The sequence below is a fragment of the Vicugna pacos genome, chromosome 15 (assembly GCF_048564905.1).
Source record: "Vicugna pacos chromosome 15, VicPac4, whole genome shotgun sequence".
NCBI classification, from domain to species: Eukaryota; Metazoa; Chordata; class Mammalia; order Artiodactyla; family Camelidae; genus Vicugna; species Vicugna pacos.
This window is the reverse complement of record NC_133001.1, coordinates 44,962,558-44,980,808: the sequence shown is the minus strand read 5'-3', so window position 1 is coordinate 44,980,808 and position 18,251 is coordinate 44,962,558. Positions and strand designations below refer to the sequence as shown.

At 36.8% G+C, this 18,251-nt stretch overlaps 1 protein-coding gene across 6 annotated transcripts in view; it reads left to right on the top strand.

Annotated features, from left to right (window-relative positions):
* Positions 1-17,708, top strand: part of FAM228B (family with sequence similarity 228 member B) — a 46,655-nt gene extending 28,947 nt beyond the window's left edge. For 5 of the 6 annotated variants that reach the window (XM_072938114.1, XM_072938115.1, XM_072938113.1 and 2 more), the window contains 6 exons: positions 1,447-1,638; positions 2,297-2,377; positions 5,164-5,251; positions 5,346-5,502; positions 12,553-12,660; positions 17,528-17,708. In XM_072938114.1, the coding sequence (XP_072794215.1) occupies positions 1,447-1,638; positions 2,297-2,377; positions 5,164-5,251; positions 5,346-5,502; positions 12,553-12,660; positions 17,528-17,534 (633 nt within the window). In that variant the 3' untranslated portion in view covers positions 17,535-17,708. Of the gene's footprint in view, positions 1-1,446; positions 1,639-2,296; positions 2,378-5,163; positions 5,252-5,345; positions 5,503-12,552; positions 12,661-14,847; positions 17,505-17,527 lie in introns of those variants that run through there. The other variant, XM_072938116.1, reaches the window with a different exon arrangement.
* The last annotated feature ends 543 nt before the right edge of the window (positions 17,709-18,251 follow it).

Below are 18,251 nucleotides of genomic sequence, written 5' to 3'. Positions count from 1 at the left end.
GGATTCTTTCATAGATACTTTGTAAGAGTTTCCTCCTACTCAACTTGTTCCTTCATTTTAGTGGGGCTTCTGTGCAGTCACTGTATTCTTAAGAGCTTTAAGAGTTGTTACTGGAACACACCAATTATTACTCAGGTGTTCATAGGTAAGAACAAGGCTTTAACTGTAGCAGGATAGGTTGAATTATAAGACAAGACAATTGTCCATGTGAAGTGTACTAAACACTGGAGTGGGTAACCTATTTTTGTTTTTAAGAATTTTCTTTAGAGTTGTTTAAAAAGGAAAGGAGCTATTCATTGAGAATAGTTGAAATGTGCTATGAGCTGAAGTTAGGAATATGGCCTAGAGAAGATCTCAGGGTTTTTATTATTTTATTTTTTTTCATTTTAAATTTCATGTTGTTCCTACTAGTAATCACATGATTTTATTTGCTAGATGAAAGGTGAATGAGAAGTTCTGGTGAGATTGATTTAGTTTATAGCCTAATTCAGGCATTTTCTTTGCAGGCTACTTATCATTTGTACCAAGTTGTGCCACAGTTCTGCCTCTTCACTCTTGTCTCTTTTCTTTGTTCCCATAGGATATTCTTCTTCCTCATTCTCTGTCCTTCCTTTTTTCCTATATAACTCTGTTTTTTAAGGCCCATCCCAATTGTCTACTACTTTGGGAATCTTTTTGTAAAATTTAATTATTTTTCTAATGTGGTAAAATACATAAAATTTGCTATGTTTAACCATTTTTGAGTGTACGATTCAGTGACATTAATTACATTCATGTGTTGTGCAACCAGCATCACTATCTATTTCCAAAATATTTTCATCACCCCAAGAAAAACTTTGTATTCCTTAAGTAAGAACTCCCCATTTCTCCTTCCCCAAGCCTCTGATAACCTCTAATTTACTTTCTGTCTCTGTGGATTTGCCTATTCTAGATATTTCATATAAATGGAGTCCTATGTTTGTCCTTCTGTGTCTGGCTTATTTCACTTAGCATATTGTTTTTAAGGTTCATCTATGTTATAGCACGTGTCAGAACTGTGCTCCTTTTTTGGCTGTATAATATTCTATTGTATGTATTTACCACAGTTTGTTTATATATTCATCTGCTGATGGACACTGGAGTTGTTTCCACCTCTTGGCTATTGTGAATAATACTGCAGTGAACACTGGTGTATAAGTATCTGTTTGAGCCCCACATATATCTTGCTATATTGTTCCTCCTCCCATTGTTTTGTAGTCTGTCTCTCAGGGAGAACGGGCATATTATCTAATTTATTCATGTATTCTTGGTTTCCAGTATAGTGTGAGTCACAAAGTAGAAGCCAAATCAATGATTTAATTAATGAATGATTTTTGTGGTTATTCTTAGGAATATAAATGAAGTTTGAATTTTGGAACAAGAAAGCTTTAAGATAATATATTTGTCTTTCCTGTCACTGCCTACTAGGAACTAGATAAGTATTTAAAACATCATGACTTCTTAAATACAAGAAAAAAAGAGATGCTGTATAAAAGATGGGTTGACCATGTGGCAGATCCTCTCCAGAAGAAAATTATAGAAAAAGTTAGTTCACATAAGAAGATTATAAAAAGGAGACAAAAGGAATTAGATGACTTTTTAAAATACGTAAATGAAAAGGTACTAAGAGATCATTTGATACTTTTTTCAGTTGGTTTAAGAACTGCAGTTATCTTTGTTTATTTATAATCATTCTAACAGCCTGCCCTTTCCAACTCTGTGTACATGTGATCTGTCCTCTATTATAGCAGATACTGTTCTTGAATCCAGAGCATGCGGAAAGGGTGGAGGGGGAGGATAGGGCTAGGTTTAAACATGTACATTAGAATCTCATTTTTTTTTTCCCGTGTAATTATAATTTTATATGCCAGTTTTAAAAATTGGATTCTGAGTTCAAGATATATATATTTTTAAATTCTGGAACTTGATCATTTGCAAAGCTATAAAATATTTCTGTTCTCCTGGCATTTTTAACAGATCTGAGATGCTTAACTAGTAAGCATCTAAAAACAAATCCCCAAATCTTTTAGTGTTCCAACATTCTTTATGAAAATCTTGCAAATTTTTAGCAGATTCTGTCTATCACTATAATATTTATTACTTAAATACATTAAATTTAATTTCCAGTTTGGTCATCCTCTCCCTTTTGCATTTGTCATTGATGCCATTTCAAAGCATAAAAGTGGAACTGTATATTTGATTACTCTTGAGACCTGTTATGCTCAAAATTAATTATTCACCTCCTGATCTTATGTGTGGTTTTATTTCCTTTCTATAGGGAAATGCATTTATAGAGCATTATGATCCAAAAGAATATGATCCTTTTTACATGAGCAGAGAGGACCCGGATTTTCTGAAGGTAGATCTCTAATTTTAACTTTGGTATTATGTGGTTGGTTTTTTTGAGCTGTCACTCTAGTGGAAATTAAAATATTTATGAGTTTGCATTGCTTAACATATATATGCACGTGTGTGTGTGTGTGTGTGTGTCCTTTAGTGATTCCCTAAAAATGCGATAACGTCTTAAGAATCATGTCCCATCTCCATATCTTAGAAACGAACAAAAAAAGCCAAAGTCTGAAGTAAATTAAACCTGAAATCTCTATAACATTTAAAAATATTACATAATAATTGGGTAATAGGTAATGTTTAAAAATTTCATAGAGTTAAATTTGTTACAAAAGTAATTCATTTTTATGACATATAAATGAGAAAAATCAGTTTTCAAATAAAGGATAAAATGACTCATAATTCCATTACCTAGAATGAACTCAGATTTCTGTGTATCCTTCAAAACTTGTTTCTATATGTAGATATATATACACATTTTTCTTTTGTAAGAATGAGATCATACTACACATTTGGTTTTAAAATCTCCTTTTTTTCCCTTAATAATTTATGATTTGCTTCTTTCTTTGTCAATAAATGTAAATATACAGTTCTAACCAATGCATGGTTTTCTGTTATTAATAACAGTTAACTTGCACTGCGGACTTAACCAAATGTTAGGAATTTTTTTTTTTCATTTTATTTTACATTCTCTGCTAATTTACAGATAAGGCAAGTGAGGCACCAATAAGTTACTTGTCCAAGGTCACATAGCTGTAATCAGGAAAGTGTAGATGTGTTTCTAACCATATGTAGTTTCTTACTATACCATCTTTTTTTTAAACATTTTTTATTGATTTATAATCATTTTACAATATTGTGTCAAATTCCAGTCTATACCATCTTTAAAAAAAATTCTCTATTTTGAATGTCTTAATTGTTTTTGACCTATTGCTGTTATAAATGACATTATGATGAACATTCCTGTAACTATGTATTTCTTAATTTTTTCCTTACGTAAGTTGCTACACGTAGAATTGCTGGGTTAAAGGTTATGCATGATTTTGATTCATATCACCAAATTGTCTTCCAAAATAGTTGTATTAATTTGCACCTCCACCAGAGAATCTGACACTTTTGCTAATAGTGCAAATGTCAACACAATGAAAAAGGCATATGGTATCTGGCACTATTATGAAAAGATTTGGCCTAATGGACCTCCTAAAAGAGCTTTAGGACTCTCAAAGATCTATGTACCTCAATTTGAGAACTGCTGCCATAACTTCAAATAAATAGTGGATAAATAAAACAAAAAACTTACTTTTGGTCATAGACATTTTAAACTGCTGGCAGTTGCAAAGTAGGGCTTTAAAATTTTTTCCTCCAGTTGGTGTGTGTGTATGTGCTATTGTCCCTGTTTTTATAGGTGAGAGTTAAACTGAGAGTTTAGAATTAGAGCCTCAGATGTACCAACTAGTAACATAGCCAGATAGGGTCAGAATTGGGATTTGAAACCAGATCTTTTTGATACCCAAATTCCATTCTGATCTTTCACCATGCTGCTTCTCTAAATGAAGCTGATAGGTGACCTTTTAAGGTTAAGCTCTGCACTTTGAAGTTGTATAAATTTGCACTGATGGTGCAGAAGCAATGGTGAGTAAAACTGCTAGTGTCTTAGAACAAGTTAAATCAGTGTCACCTAATTGTACTGGTAGTCATTATATTTTTCACTGCCATGCAGTCATAGGAAAAGAATTTAATTTCGCTTGAGAATGTCCTTGATCAAATAGTAAAAATGATTAATTTTATTAAGTGCTTCTCCTTTAGCACATATCTTTTTTGTTTTTTCTTCCTTTTTTTGGTGAAAGAAAGTGCGGCGTTTATTGCAGAATGCCCTGCAAGGAGTCTGGGACAGCTAGTGCTCAAAATACCCAAACTCCGCTACACATCCACTTCACTTTTAGTATTCTGTGATGAAATGGGAAGCATTCAAAGAGTACCTCTGCATGTTGAAATACAGTATGGTTGTTTGAATTATGAGCTGAACTGCTGATTTTTTTTTCATGGAACATCATTTTTACTTGAAGGAATGACTTACAGACTATAGTTATTAAGTCTTGGGTGTTTGGTGGACAGTTTCTGGAAAGTTAATGAAGTGAGTCTGTCATTTCAAGAAAAACAGCTTACAGTATTTGTTGCCAATGATAAAATGTGAGCTTTCAAGCAGAAATCTGGATTTTTGAAAAATCATTCCATACTGAGTGTTTCAGTTCCCAAAGACTTTACTGATGAGATTGGCAAGATGTTAATGAATGTGATTTTGGTATAATGAAATGTATTAACATTTGCAGGTCCTCACATAACTCAGTGATCTAATTTTTTGTAAACAACCAAATCATAATATGGTTAAAAGATCGATTCAATGTTCAAGACAGACCAATGGATTTTAATGTAGCAGAGTTTGAATAACTCATTGATGTGGTTTCAGATTCCACATCATAACTAACCTTAAAGAAACTATTGCTTGTTGAGTTTGGGTATAGTTTGAGTATAGTATCTAAAAAGAATATCCACAATAATCTGAAAAGGCCTTTTAATATAAGCACTAAGCATGCTGCTTTGGCTGGAGGGCCTTGCTAAGAGATGTACTGGAGTGTCCCCAACTCTTTGTAATGTGTTAAATATATATAATGATTAGACTGCCCTTAGTATGTAGATACTGTAATCTCGATTCTGGCATAACAGCCATACATGGATGCTTAAAATAGCCTGGAAAAGACCTGCAACCCAGTCCTCAAAGAAGTGCTTTTCTTGTAGGTTACCATCCGACCATTTCGTGACCCTTTGAAAAAGGCACAATATGACAAAGATGATGGGAAAAGAACTCTTCTTCAGTGTGAAACTGGTACTTAGTTCCTAATTGTCATGTGATTTCATAACCCAAGAGCAATGAGAGTTGCATTTAAGGGTGCTAATTTAGGTTAATAATCTCCCTGCAGGCAAAATATATACAATGAAAGAATTTAAAGAGATTGAGAAGGCCAAACTGCATTCCAGATTCCCAGGAATTTCTAATTCAAGGCACTTTATGACTCCAAATGAGTGGCTTAAACTGCCTACAAAGTACATAGAAAGTGAATTTTGTAAAAGGAGCAGGTAATGGTTAATATAATAGAAGTCATGGAACCTCTTGGAATTTGAAAACTTTTACTTGAGATAGTGATATAAATTTTCTCATAATAACGATTTTTTTTTATCTTTTTGTGGGGGGAGATAATTAGGTTTACTTATTTACTTTTGATGGAGATACTGGGGATTGAACCCAGGACCTTGTGCATGCTAAGCATGCACTGTACCACTGAGCTATACTCTCCTCTCACTACTTTTTTTTATTTTTTAATTTCATTTTTCAGTGAGAAATCTGTAATTCTTGTCTTCATTCCTCTGTGTGTGATGTTTCTTTTTTCTTGGGTACTTTCAAGATTTTACTTGTCTTTGGTTTTCATTAGCTGGAGTGTGATGTGCCTGGGTGTTTTTTCCCCCTTTCTTTCTGTTTATCCTGCTTAGTGTTCTCTGAAATTCTTTGTGGTTTGATGTCTTTCATTATTGGGGGGGAAATTCTAGGCCATTGTCATTTCAAGTATTTCTTACGCCCTATTTCTCCTGTTCTTTTTTTTTAATTGAAGTATAGTTGATGTACAATTTTATATAGGTTTCAGGTGTATATCATAGTGATACATAGTTTTTAAAGGTTATACTCCATTTATAGTTATTGTAAAATACTGGCTATATTCCCTGTGCTGCACAGTATATCCTTATAGTGTATTTATTTTATACATAGTAGTTTGTACCTCTTAATCTCCTACCTCTAACTTACCCCTCTCCCTGCTCTCTCTCCACTGGTAATAACTAGTCTATTCTCTATATTTGTAAGTCTGTTTCTTTTTCGTTATATTCACTAGTTTGTTTTATTTTTAGATTCCACATATAAGTGATATCATACAGTATTTATCTTTCTCTGACTTATTTCACTAAGCGTAATACCCTCCAAGTCCATCTATGTTGTTGCAAATGGCAAAATTTCATTATTTTTTTTTTATGAATGAGTAGAATTTCTGTGTGTGCACACACATGTGTGTATATATGTATAAAACACATCTTCTTTATTCATCTGTTGATGGACACAAGTTACTTTCATATCTTGGGTATTGTAAATAATGCTGCTGTGAACATTGGGGTGCATGTATCTTTTTGAATTAGTGCTTTAATTTTTTTCAGATATATACCCAGGAGTGGAAATGCTGAGTCATATGGTAGATATATTTTTAGTTCCATTCTTGTTTTGTTTTTTAAACTTCTGAGACTCCAATTATATGTATGTTAGATGATTTGATACTGTCCAATAGCTCTTTAGCTCTTAGATACTCTTTTTTTTTTTAACTAATATTTCAGTTGGACAATTTCTACTGACCTATTTTTAAGTTCACTGAGTCTTTCTTCAGCTGAGTCCTATCTGTTGATCACCATTAAATGAGTGTTTCCTCAGTTCTGTCTTATATACCAAAGAGCCCATTAAAAGAATTCTTTGTGTCTGATATGATTTTTATTACTAGTATTTCCATTTGATTTTTTCCCCATAGTTTTAACTTTTTTCTAAAATTCTCCATCTCCTCATACATATTGTTCATCTTTCCACTAGATTCTTTAACATACTAATCATAGTTATTTTAAATTCTCTATTTTAGAGTTCCAACATTAGGGGTTATTCTGAATCTGGTTCTGTTCATTGCATTATCTCTTGACAGTTACTTTGTCTTTTTTTTTATCCCTTGTAATTATTGATTGAATGCCAGGTATTTGAGGTTATTTTGTTTTGGTTTTTGGGGGCATTTCTTGTAATTTTTGATTGAATGCCAGGCATTAAAGGTAGAACAGTATAGACTGAATATTTGTGTCCAAAAATGCATATACTTCTTTGTCAAACATTAGTGTAGAGAATCTGGCTTATCTAGTCAGATGTTGAGCTGGGTTTAGGTATTATTGCCATTTGTTACCTTCAATGCACCACAGGCTTCAAATACCTCTAGTGGCGGGCTGCTGTTACTTGTGCTTAGGATTGGGACTGGGGTACCTGAGGAGTTTTGTCAAATGTTCCTGTGCCCCCCTCAGTTTTTGGCTATCCCTGTAAGTTTGCATCACAGAGGTGGAGGAGGTAGGGTCTCTCCATGCTCTTGCTTCATCCCCAGAAGTATACTGTAGTTGCTTATTGCTAGGCTTGAAGTCGGGGTGGAGGAACATTCTCTGTTTTCTTTATCTAGCCTCAGATTTAGGCAAGCACTGTGTTCTCAGGCTTCAAGAGTAGTGATTTCTTAATGAGTTTCTTTCTCTTCTTGTAACAGCCAAACACTGCATTGTGATGGTGGTTGTGCTTGGATGGTAGTTTGCTGCCTCTCTTTCAATAGTAGCAGACCTCTGCTTGGCAGTTTCTTGTACCTCCCCCTGGAACAGAGAGTTTTTACTCACATCCCTGACCTCATAACATGTATCCTTACCTCTGTCCTGGGGTTAGGAGGATTCCCATTCCTACTCCAGAGACAGACAGATTTTGCTTTTCCTCCTCTCTCAGAAGCTAGATCTTTGCTTTTCCTCCTGAAGGAAAGAGTTTGCTCCCTTTACCCCAGCAGCTTTTGCTTATAGGGGGGAAGGGCCCGGGGAAGTGGGAAGGACATTACACTTGTCTGCCTACAGCTGTCAGTCTATTCCTGCACATCCTTGTCACTAATGGGGGCTGTCTCTGGTTTTCTGCCCTGTGCCCAGTCTTTCTTGTTAGCACCTGGTGCAGGCCCATGGAGAAGAGCTTGCACATGTGTGTAAACACTTCTTGTATGAGGGCTCCCCAGCTTTTCCAAAGTGTCATGCTAGCCCACACTTGGCCTTTAAGGATTCATTAAATTTTTAGCTGATTATCTTTTGTTTTTAATTAATAGGCCTAAATTTGTAGAGCAGTTTTCAGTTTATAGAAAATTTAAGCAGAAAGTACAGAGAGTTTTCATATTTCTTCTTCCTATTCCCCTCATCTAATTTCCCTATTAACATCTAGCATTAGTGTGGTACATTTTTTACAATTGGTGAACCAACATTGATACATTATTGCTAGCTAAAGTCTATAGTTTATGTTAGAGTTCACTCTTTTTGAACAGTTATATGGATTTTGACAAATGCATAATGTGGTGTATCTACCATTACAGTGTCATATAGAATAGTTTGACTGACCTAAAAATCCTGCATGTTTCACCTCTTCATCACTCTCTCCATAAACCCCCGGTCACTACTGATCTTTTTACCATCCCTTTGGTTTTGTCTTTTCCAGAGTGTCATATATAGGTAGAATCATACAGTTCATTATGCATAAAGTAATTTTTCATACTGTCTTCTTTCACTTAGTAATATGCATTTGTTTTCCCCATGTCTTTTTGTCACTTTATAGCTCTGTTTTTAATTGCTAAATAATATTCCATCATATAGATGTATCACAATTTATCCATTCACCTACTGAAAGGCATCTTGGTTGCTTCCGAGTTATGGCAATTATGAATAAAGCTGCAGGTTTTTGTGTAGACATGTGTTTTCAACTCGTTTGGGTAAATAATAAGGAGTGCCATTTGCTGGATTCTATGGTAAAACTATGTTTAACTTTATAAGAAACTATCAGACTTTTCCAAAGTTGCTGTACCATTTTGCATTCGCAACAGTGATGGATGAGAGTTCCTGTTGCTCCACATCTTCACCAACATTTGGTGTTGCTGGTGTTTTGGATTTTAGCCATTGTATTAGATATGTAGTGGTATCTCGTTATTGTTTTAATTTGCATTTCCCTAATGATATAAGATGTTGAGCATCTTTTCACATGCTGATTTGCCATTTGTGTATCTTCTTTGGTGAGATGTCTGTTCAGATCTTTCACTCATTTTTAAATGTTTATTTTCTTATTGTTGAATTTTAAGTGTTTTTGTTTTGTTTTGTTTTATATTTTGGATATGAGGCCTTTATCAGATATGTGTTTTGTAAATACATTCTCCTAGGCTGTGGTTTATTTTTTTTTTCTCTTAATAGTGCTCTTTGCAGAGCGGAAGTTTTAAGTTTTAATGAAGTCCAAGTTATCAGTTTTTTTTTTTCCTTTTTTCCTGCTTGTAAGGAAGCAGCCTTTCTTCCATGCTCTAGCAAAGACTGAAATGGTTGTGTCCTTCCTCCCCTTGAAGGGACTTTCCTTTTTTGGAATTCCATTTACTTGGTTGCCTTCAGGTCTCATGGACTCAATAAAAGTTATGATTTTGTAGATTATCTGACCTTTTCTTGTCATTAGGGTGGGAGCAATATTATTTGAAACTTTCTACATTCTAAGTGGAAGTGGAACTCTAATAATTTTATTTCTTATTTAAAAAAAATTGACACAAATGGCACTGTAGTATACAAAAAAGAAATAAACCTTAAGGCAGAATTCTGAAAGAATGGGCTGTCTACTTTTTTTCATTGCCTTTGAACATCGTAATCCTAACAACTCAGGTGATGAGGAAGGGTCCACCCAAACCGGGAGTCTGTTTATAGCAGATTAACTCAGGATGTGTGTGAAGATGTTGATATTGAGAATATTGATTTCTTTGGCATATATATTTTTATTGAAGTATAGTCAGTTTACAATGTTGTGTCCATTTCTGGTGTACAGCCTGATGCTTCAGTCATACATGAACATACATATATTTGTTTTCATATTCTTTTTCACCATAAGTTACTACAAGATATTTTATATAGTTCCCGGTGCTGTATAGTATGAACTTATTGTTTGAGAATATTGAAATATTAGCTCATTTTTTATAATGAGCTAATAATGGGCATATGGTAGGTTCCAACTGCAGTATTTATTTTTACCCTCATAAAGGTTCTGGAGATGACTAATTAGTAAGCAAAAGGTTTTCTGGACGCTTGTCTGGATTCTTCTCTATGACTCATGTTGCTCCACTCTCAGGAGGGCTAATGTGTTTGGGGAAGACTGGGTTACCTGAGCCCTTGTACTAAGTGTTAGTCTTTGAGTGTATCATATGCAAATATCTTACATCTTAATTTTTAAAATATGTCTTTCATATTTTCCATCTGCTTTGGTAATTTCTTTGGATATATTTTCCAGTTTACTAATTATTTCTTCACTCACTCATTTTATTTTATCCTAATGAATATTTGATATTTATAAAATCTGTTAACAAGAAGCAAACTTATTTAAACTTACAATGAAAAACTGTTGGTGTCAGCTTTAAAATGTGCAAACGGTCATTTAACTTATTTAAACTTACAATGAAAAACTGTTGGTGTCAGCTTTAAAATGTGCAAACGGTCATTTGGTTTTTCAAAACTTTTTCTAAGGAATATATAATCAAAACTGTTTGAAGATCACTGCCTCAGAGCTTTTAGTCAGCCATTATTTATATATTTTTTTTGTTCATATATATATATGTATGTTTATATAAGGACAGTAATTGGGTGGCACAAAGTCAGTATTTGTTTCATGGACTAATGAAGTAATAATTGGATATGGTGAGCAAGGAGAAGGGGAGGTCAAAGAATTTGATATTTAAATCTAGGTCACTGGGAGGATGGAGGCATTATCAGTAGAAGAAGGAACATAGAGGGAGCAGGTTCAGAAATGCAGTTGATGAGATCAGTTTTGTTCATATGGAGTTTTATATACTGGTGATCCTTGCAGGTAAAGATGTATTACAGATTGTTGGAAAAGTGAGACTACTGCTGAAGAGAGAAGAGGATTTGAGGCTGGCTGGAAAACAGCATTGAAGAGTTACTCACTTTGGAATTCGAGTAGAAGCAAAAGAATGGATTAGATAGGCTGAGGAGAGAATACTGAGAAAAAGAAAATAAAATACTGAGATGAAAAACTGTGTTGTAAAATTTAGGAGTTGGAAGCAAGAAAAGGAGATAGAAGAAGCTGTCTGTGATTTGCCACAGATGTCGGTAGAGGGTAGAGTGACTAGAAGGATCAGGCACTATGCCAGAAGCTTTGGCATATAGAGAACTGGGAAGCCATTGCGTTTGTTAACTAAGGATATTACTGCCTGTGCTTTTAGTTGGCTCTGAGCAAAACGAGAGATAGTTAAGAAGGTTTAATTGGATAATACCCTTCTCCTCCAAACTTTTCATGATCATTTGGCACCCTTACTATATACTCTTTATCTGAAAGTTCTGCCCCGGGACAGCCTTGCCTAAGAAAGTTTCTGTAGACAAATGAGTCACTGCATTAGCCCTTCTCAGATATATTAATATAGGAAACCCTTTTGTCCTCTTGTTAGTAATGCTTTATACCTTAGATTAAGGTATAAATTTCTTTTACTCAAAACATGTTTCAAAATCTGCATTCTTTAGGAAAACTCATTCTGATTAAATCAGGACCACCCTGGTCCTTTCCATTAATTCTTTGTGTGGCTATCTGCATGTTGCGTATGTTAGGAGAGTGGCTCTTGGTTTCAGACAACTGAGTTCACTCAGAAAGGGATTCATTTATTGATGACTTATATTGCTCACAAAATCATTGAGAGGTCTTAAGAAATAGAACTGAGTTTCAGGAATAACTCCCAAAATCACAGTGTAGAACTGGCTGGCCAAGGGATGTGTTGTTTCTGCTATGATCAAGAAACTGCAGAATCAGGAAGCTGCTGCTTCCGCTGTTGGCCTAGAACCACACCAAGTCTGCTGTAATCTGTGCCAGCAAAATGGATGCTCCTCACAGGGCCAGCATCACCCTTCCAACCAACTCTTGAGCAAGACTGGAGGGATCTAAGGCACCTGCCTGCCACCTTAGGGCAATGGGGACTGGGGAATGGAGTGTTTGGGTTCCTTCTTAGGAAAAGCACTTTACATATATGCTTGTAAGTGACACAATCTCTGTGGCTTCTTTTTACATTTATTTAGAGTATCAGCTCTGGGATATAGAGAGCACTTTAAACTTTGCCTAGCTGATTCTAGGTTCTCAGTAAATAGTAAGCCAATCTCCATCAGAGTTAAACACCCAAGAATGTACACCAGCTTGAAGTAGTGGTATTTTGGACAATATACATAGCAGTCAATGTATAGCAATAATTTATGTATAAATGCAACTTCATACTGTTTTCAAAACATCTTCTCACACATGCTATCTTGTTAAAGGTTAAAAGTGAAAGTGAATTTCAACAATAATAGTTTTAATTTGAAACCCTTGGCAAGAGCTCCTCATCTTCTGGAATCCCAGGAAGAAGAAAAAGCAGTCATGTACAAGTAAGCCTCTCTTTCCATAGCTTTGTTCTTCTTTAATTTATGATGCTTGGCTGTGTTTCCATTGCCTGCCGTCCTTTTAAGTAGCTGGAGTCAGTGCCAAGGCATACACCAGACTCTTGTGGCCAGGTGTCAGGCAATTCCCACCACTGTGTCTAGGTGAGGTGGTAGATTTTCTCAGCCTTTTCTGGTTTTAAAGAACAAGCAGTTAACACATTCAGAAATAACAAGCACAGACATAGAAAAAATTTGTTAACGACTCACATTAAAGTTAAAGGTTAGGAGATTTTTAATTGAATTGGAGTGATAAAAATGGAATTTTGGACTAGATTTGGTGGGTAGTGGCTATTACAATATTGTGCCCAGAGTGAAGAGAGGGTGTAAGCAGAAAAGTGGTACACACACAACTGTGTGTGTAACATGGGGAATCATCTCAATTTACCATTTATGGAATTAAAAATAACAGGTTTCTCTGCATAGTTACATAACTTGTTAAGCATCTGATTAAAAGTAATGAGATCCCTCAAACATTGCTAAAGAGAAATGTGAAACATTGCAGCAACTTTGGAAAATAGTTTGGCAGTTTCTCAAAATGTTAAACATTAAATTACCAAGTGACCCAGCAATTCAACTCTTAGGTTTCTATCCAGGAGAAATGGAAATGTATGTGCATATAAAGACTTGAATATGAATGAGTGTTCATGGTAGCATTATTCACAATAGTCAAAAAGTGGAAGCCACCCAAATGTTCATCAGATGGTGAATGGATGAACAAAATGTGGTACATCCATATATAGAACATTATTTAGCAATTAAAAGGAAAAGAAATACTTATGGATGAATTTCAAAACTGTTATACTCAGTGAAAGAAGATAATCACAAATTTGATTGATTCTATTTCTATTTATATGAAATGTCCATAAAAAGCAAATTTATAGAGACAGGAAGTTGATTATTGACTTCTTAGGGCTGGGGTTGGGAATGGAGTGTGATTATATGAGGTTTTTGGACTGATAGAATGTTCTAAAATTAGGTCGTGGTGACGGTTGCACAACTTTGTAAATCTAAAAATCACTGATTTAAAATTGGTGAATTTTATGGTGCATAAATTATACCTCGGTGAAACTGTTGATAATAATTTAAAAAGAACTGAGCAAGTGGAGGATAAATGAGCTTATAAGATGTTTAGTAGGTTGACCTACAACTCTCTGTTCCTAAAAAACCCCCAGATAAGCTGCAGTAGTTTCCTTTCGTCTGAATAAGCTCAGAATTTGATGAATAAATGAAGTAAGGCAGAAGCCAGAAGGCTTTTAGAGATGCTTTATTTTGGCACGTCCAGCAGAGAGAACAACTAATAGCCTTATGGGGGTCTTAGTGACTTAAAGTAGAAACTGATGACTGTTAGAGATGGTGCTGGCCGTTGTGGACTTCTCAGTGTCCTTGAGGTGTGGTTTAACACATTCCTGCTTTTTTGAATGGGAGCTGAAATTGAGGGGTAATCGAAAGTGCTGAAACTAAGCCCTATTCACTCGGAGGCTGAAGTCCTTAACAGATGGAATGATTGAGCATCACTCGTATAGTAGGCTCCAAACGTGTAACCTTGTTTATAGTCATTGTAGACAGACAGTCGACAGACCTGTTTGGGTCAGGCTTTAGGATAATAAACATCTCAATCCTATGTAATTTCTATACATGGTATAAAAGGAGGGGTTTTGTCCTTAAATATCTTATAGCAAAATATGACTCAGATATGAAGGAGAATATTGCATTGTTGGAGTACCTAGGGGCTTATATTTTAAACTAGAGGCTTAAGTTTATGAGTTCCAACTGAAAGAAGAAGGAAGATTATATTATCTTCCCTGAATTGGGGAAGCATCCCGATCATGGCATTGGGTTGGAAAAGGCGTGTTTTCCTTGACAGAGTTAGACCTTCCTATGGGAGGCACAGTGGACAATTTTCTGAGGGTCCATTTACACCGAAGGACCCTCACTCAGCTGTTTGATTAAGCAGCAGTGAGATTTCAGATGAAAATGTTACTAGAGCAAGGTACTGCTATTTAGTTAGGTTTCTTTTTCATAAAAAACGTATAAATTCATGTAGAACTCATCAACTTCAAATTTAAATAAAATATTAAAAGCTACAATTGAGTTGATAGTCAGAATTCTTTCCTTTCTAGTTCCTCCCTACAGAAACACAGGGTCATCCTTTTTGGAAAAAGAACCTCTGTGTTATCAGGAGGGAAAGAATCCAAGTCCCAAAGAGGCCAGCTCTAAAGAGCACTTCTCCTCCTTGAATCTCAGCCAGGAGATGGACAGGGATGAGGACCAGGACGCAGTAAGAGCTGGCATAGTCTCATTTTGCAATACATAAGGCAGCAATTGCTGGTCCTGAGCAGCCAGGAACTTCTCTGTATGGCAGGCTTCCCAGAGGAGAGGAGGGAGCAGACTACTCCTCCCACCCCGACCCCACCCCAAAACAGGGCAAGGAAGTGAGCTGAAGAAACTGCGGCAGGGTTCCTTTATTCAGAGGGAATGGAGAGAGTCGTTCCTGGGAGCTGCACAGTTGGAGGTGCCCTCTGGGTGGCGGACTGTAGGATTTCCTAGCTCCTTCTACTGAGTTTTTGCCCTTCTTCTGTCCCTCCACCAACTCTACCATCTCTCTGCCATTTACCAGTTATCACTATCATTTACCAAGCCCGGCCCCAAATTTTGTTCCCCTTAATTCAGCCAGGAAAGGCAAACAAATTTCAAAAGGACCATATACTAAATTAAAGTAGTAAAATTTTAAAAGTAAAATAAAAGCCCCCAAATGTAAAATGTATAGAAATACTGATGTTCGCAGAGCACATATTTCTCATCCTAAGGTAACTATAGTGAAACTTGGCGCCATTTGACTCATCGAGCCTACGCTCCTGCCTCCAGGTCTAGGTGCCACTTCCCTTCGGTTCTTTTCTCCACACCCTGTGTCCTGTCCCAAGTCTCTGGAGTGTAGCTTCTTTTAGGAGTGGATTTGAAGGAGTCACAGCCTATCCTCCCCATCTCCCAGTTAGAATTCAGTAGGGAAATGGTTTGTTAGTCTGAGTATACAGTTAGTCTTTCCATCATTCTTTTCTGATTGTCTCCACTTCCCCACTCCTACCCCTAAAGGATAAAGGAGGTGCTTTATTACTAGCTCATGGGAAATGTATTAAAACTTAATTTTGTGGTTTAACTCATTTAACTGTCCTCCTACGTGCCTGCTTGCTTTCTTCCTCAAATTTTAACAAGCACTGACCCTGAGCCAGGCAGTGTTTTAGGGGCTGGAGACTAGTGATAAACAAAACAGATAAATCTCTGGTCTCAAGGAGCTTACACTTTGGTGGAGGAGACAGACAGACAAACAAATGAATAATATATCACTTGAGCTACTAATAAGAGCAAGAAGGAAAATAAAACAGGAAGATAGTCAGGAGGACTATCCAACAGAACAGGTTTAAATGGACAGTAAGGAAAAAAAGTAAGTTGCTTTATAATCATACCCTACAAACCCTTCTTATGCATTGTACAGGTTGTGGGTATCTTGATATATGCAGCCCCAAGCAGGATTATTCCTTACTTGTGCATATCTGCCCCTCATCTTCCAAATGTGCTTTCCTTCCAAATCTCCCCTAGTTCAGGGAATAGTACTATAGTCCAAAAAGGACCCTCAGGACACAAATCTAGGAGTCATTTTTAATTTCTTGCTTTTACTCAGCCCCCATGTCTTATAGGTAACAAGCACTGTCAGAGCTTGTTCACTTCTTAGTTCCTCACTGCTACCACTGGTTCAAGCAACTGTGGTTTTACCTGACCAGTGCACTAGCCTCCCAGCTGATCTTCCTTCTGCTCTCACCCTGTGTAATCAGTTCTCCATGCAGCACCATATCTTTTAAAAATGTTAATTAGTTCAGAATTCTCCCCTGCTCAGAACCTTCTCATAGCTCCCCTCACACTTTGTGTTTTATGCTGACTCCATAACATGGACTCTGACCCCCATATGATGGGCACCTGTCTCCTCTCCATGCTCATCACCCACCTTTCTCTCCACACTCACTGTGCTCCAGCCTCACCGCTTTTTCTTGTTTTGTGAACATACCAGCCTCACTCCCACCTCAGGCTTTTGCCTCTGCCAGTCCGTCTGCCTGGAGCACTCTTTCCCCAGATCTCTGCATGTCTCACTCTCTCAGGTCACTCTGACCTCTGCACAGACATCATGTTGTTAGAGAAGGCTTTGCTAACTTTACTTAAAATAGTCTCGTCATCCATTCCTTTAACCTCCTACCCCCTTTACCTGTGGAGAGGTGGGATCCTGGACTCATCTGGAGGTCAGGACCATCCATCCATTATAAGAGGAAGGACACAGTGCATGGATACAGATGAAGCCAGCTTGGTGAATGAAGCTTCTTCTGATTACTTCATTTTCTTAACGAAGTCAGAAGGTCATCCATCAGCTGATAGTGAAGGTGGAGGACAGAGATTTATAATTTTGAAAAGAAAAGGGAAAAAAAGGAACCTAGGATTTTATAAATCACCATAATCCTAGTGTAAATTATCAGTCCAGACATATTGACAACTGAAAGCAGGACCATACGGGGTCCTCACATGGTATCTCACATCAGTGGTCTACCCCACCTATAATAGGGCTGGCTCTGTCCCAGAATCTGTGTGCTTCTGAATCCATAGAGTGAGGAGAGGCTGAGTCAGGAGGTTTGAGTGGGGACCCTGCCTGCGAGTCACTCAGCTCTGACAGGAGGACTAGGCTTCAGGAGATGAGCTCACCTGAGGAGAGGAATTCTTTCTGCTCTTGTAAACCTGTCATCCCTTAACTCTCTTCTTCTGTCACTTTCAAAAGGTTTTAGCAACCAAGGAGCTCATACCCTGATCGTTTACTGGTAAAAGAGGGCACAAAAGAAGGCTGCTTCAAGGAAGCCATCTGCCAGCAGGAGTCATTCAGGATGAGGACCAAGGAAGGCCATGGAGAAATGTCCTGTGTCTAAGAAAAGCGTCTGCAATAAACTTCACTTAATGTTTGAGTCCGGTGTCTGTGTGATAGCTAAGAAATGGCATTACCATAAATTGGCAGTTACTGCAAGTGTGTTTTCCCCAGAAATATTGCCTGAAAGATACAGTAGAAATGCTAATAGCTACCTTACTTAGCACCCAGCTCAATTCACTGGGTCTTTCCCTTAATTAAGTCAGGTATCCTTAAAATCCACACCCACATATTCTCTGCAGGTTTTCCCAACCGCCTTTAGAAAATTTAAAATTTTATTTTGAGTGTGATTTCCCACTTGCTGATTCTGATTCTGCCTATCACCCTCTGGTTTATGCTGAGTTTGACTCTTAGTCACAGGAAGATCCAGTGGGACCTAGCGCACAGGAGAAATTTTGTTTTCCTCAGGCAAAAAGGGCACTGAAAATCACTCCCCTCTTCTACTTGTAGCCGTGCAGCATACAGATAAATTCGAAATTCTCTTTAGTATTAATTTACATGACCTCAGTTTATTTTAATTAAAACAAGGTGGCGTCGGATCAGTCTGTTGAAGACCCCCCAGGGCGCGGCCTCACGTGGGCGG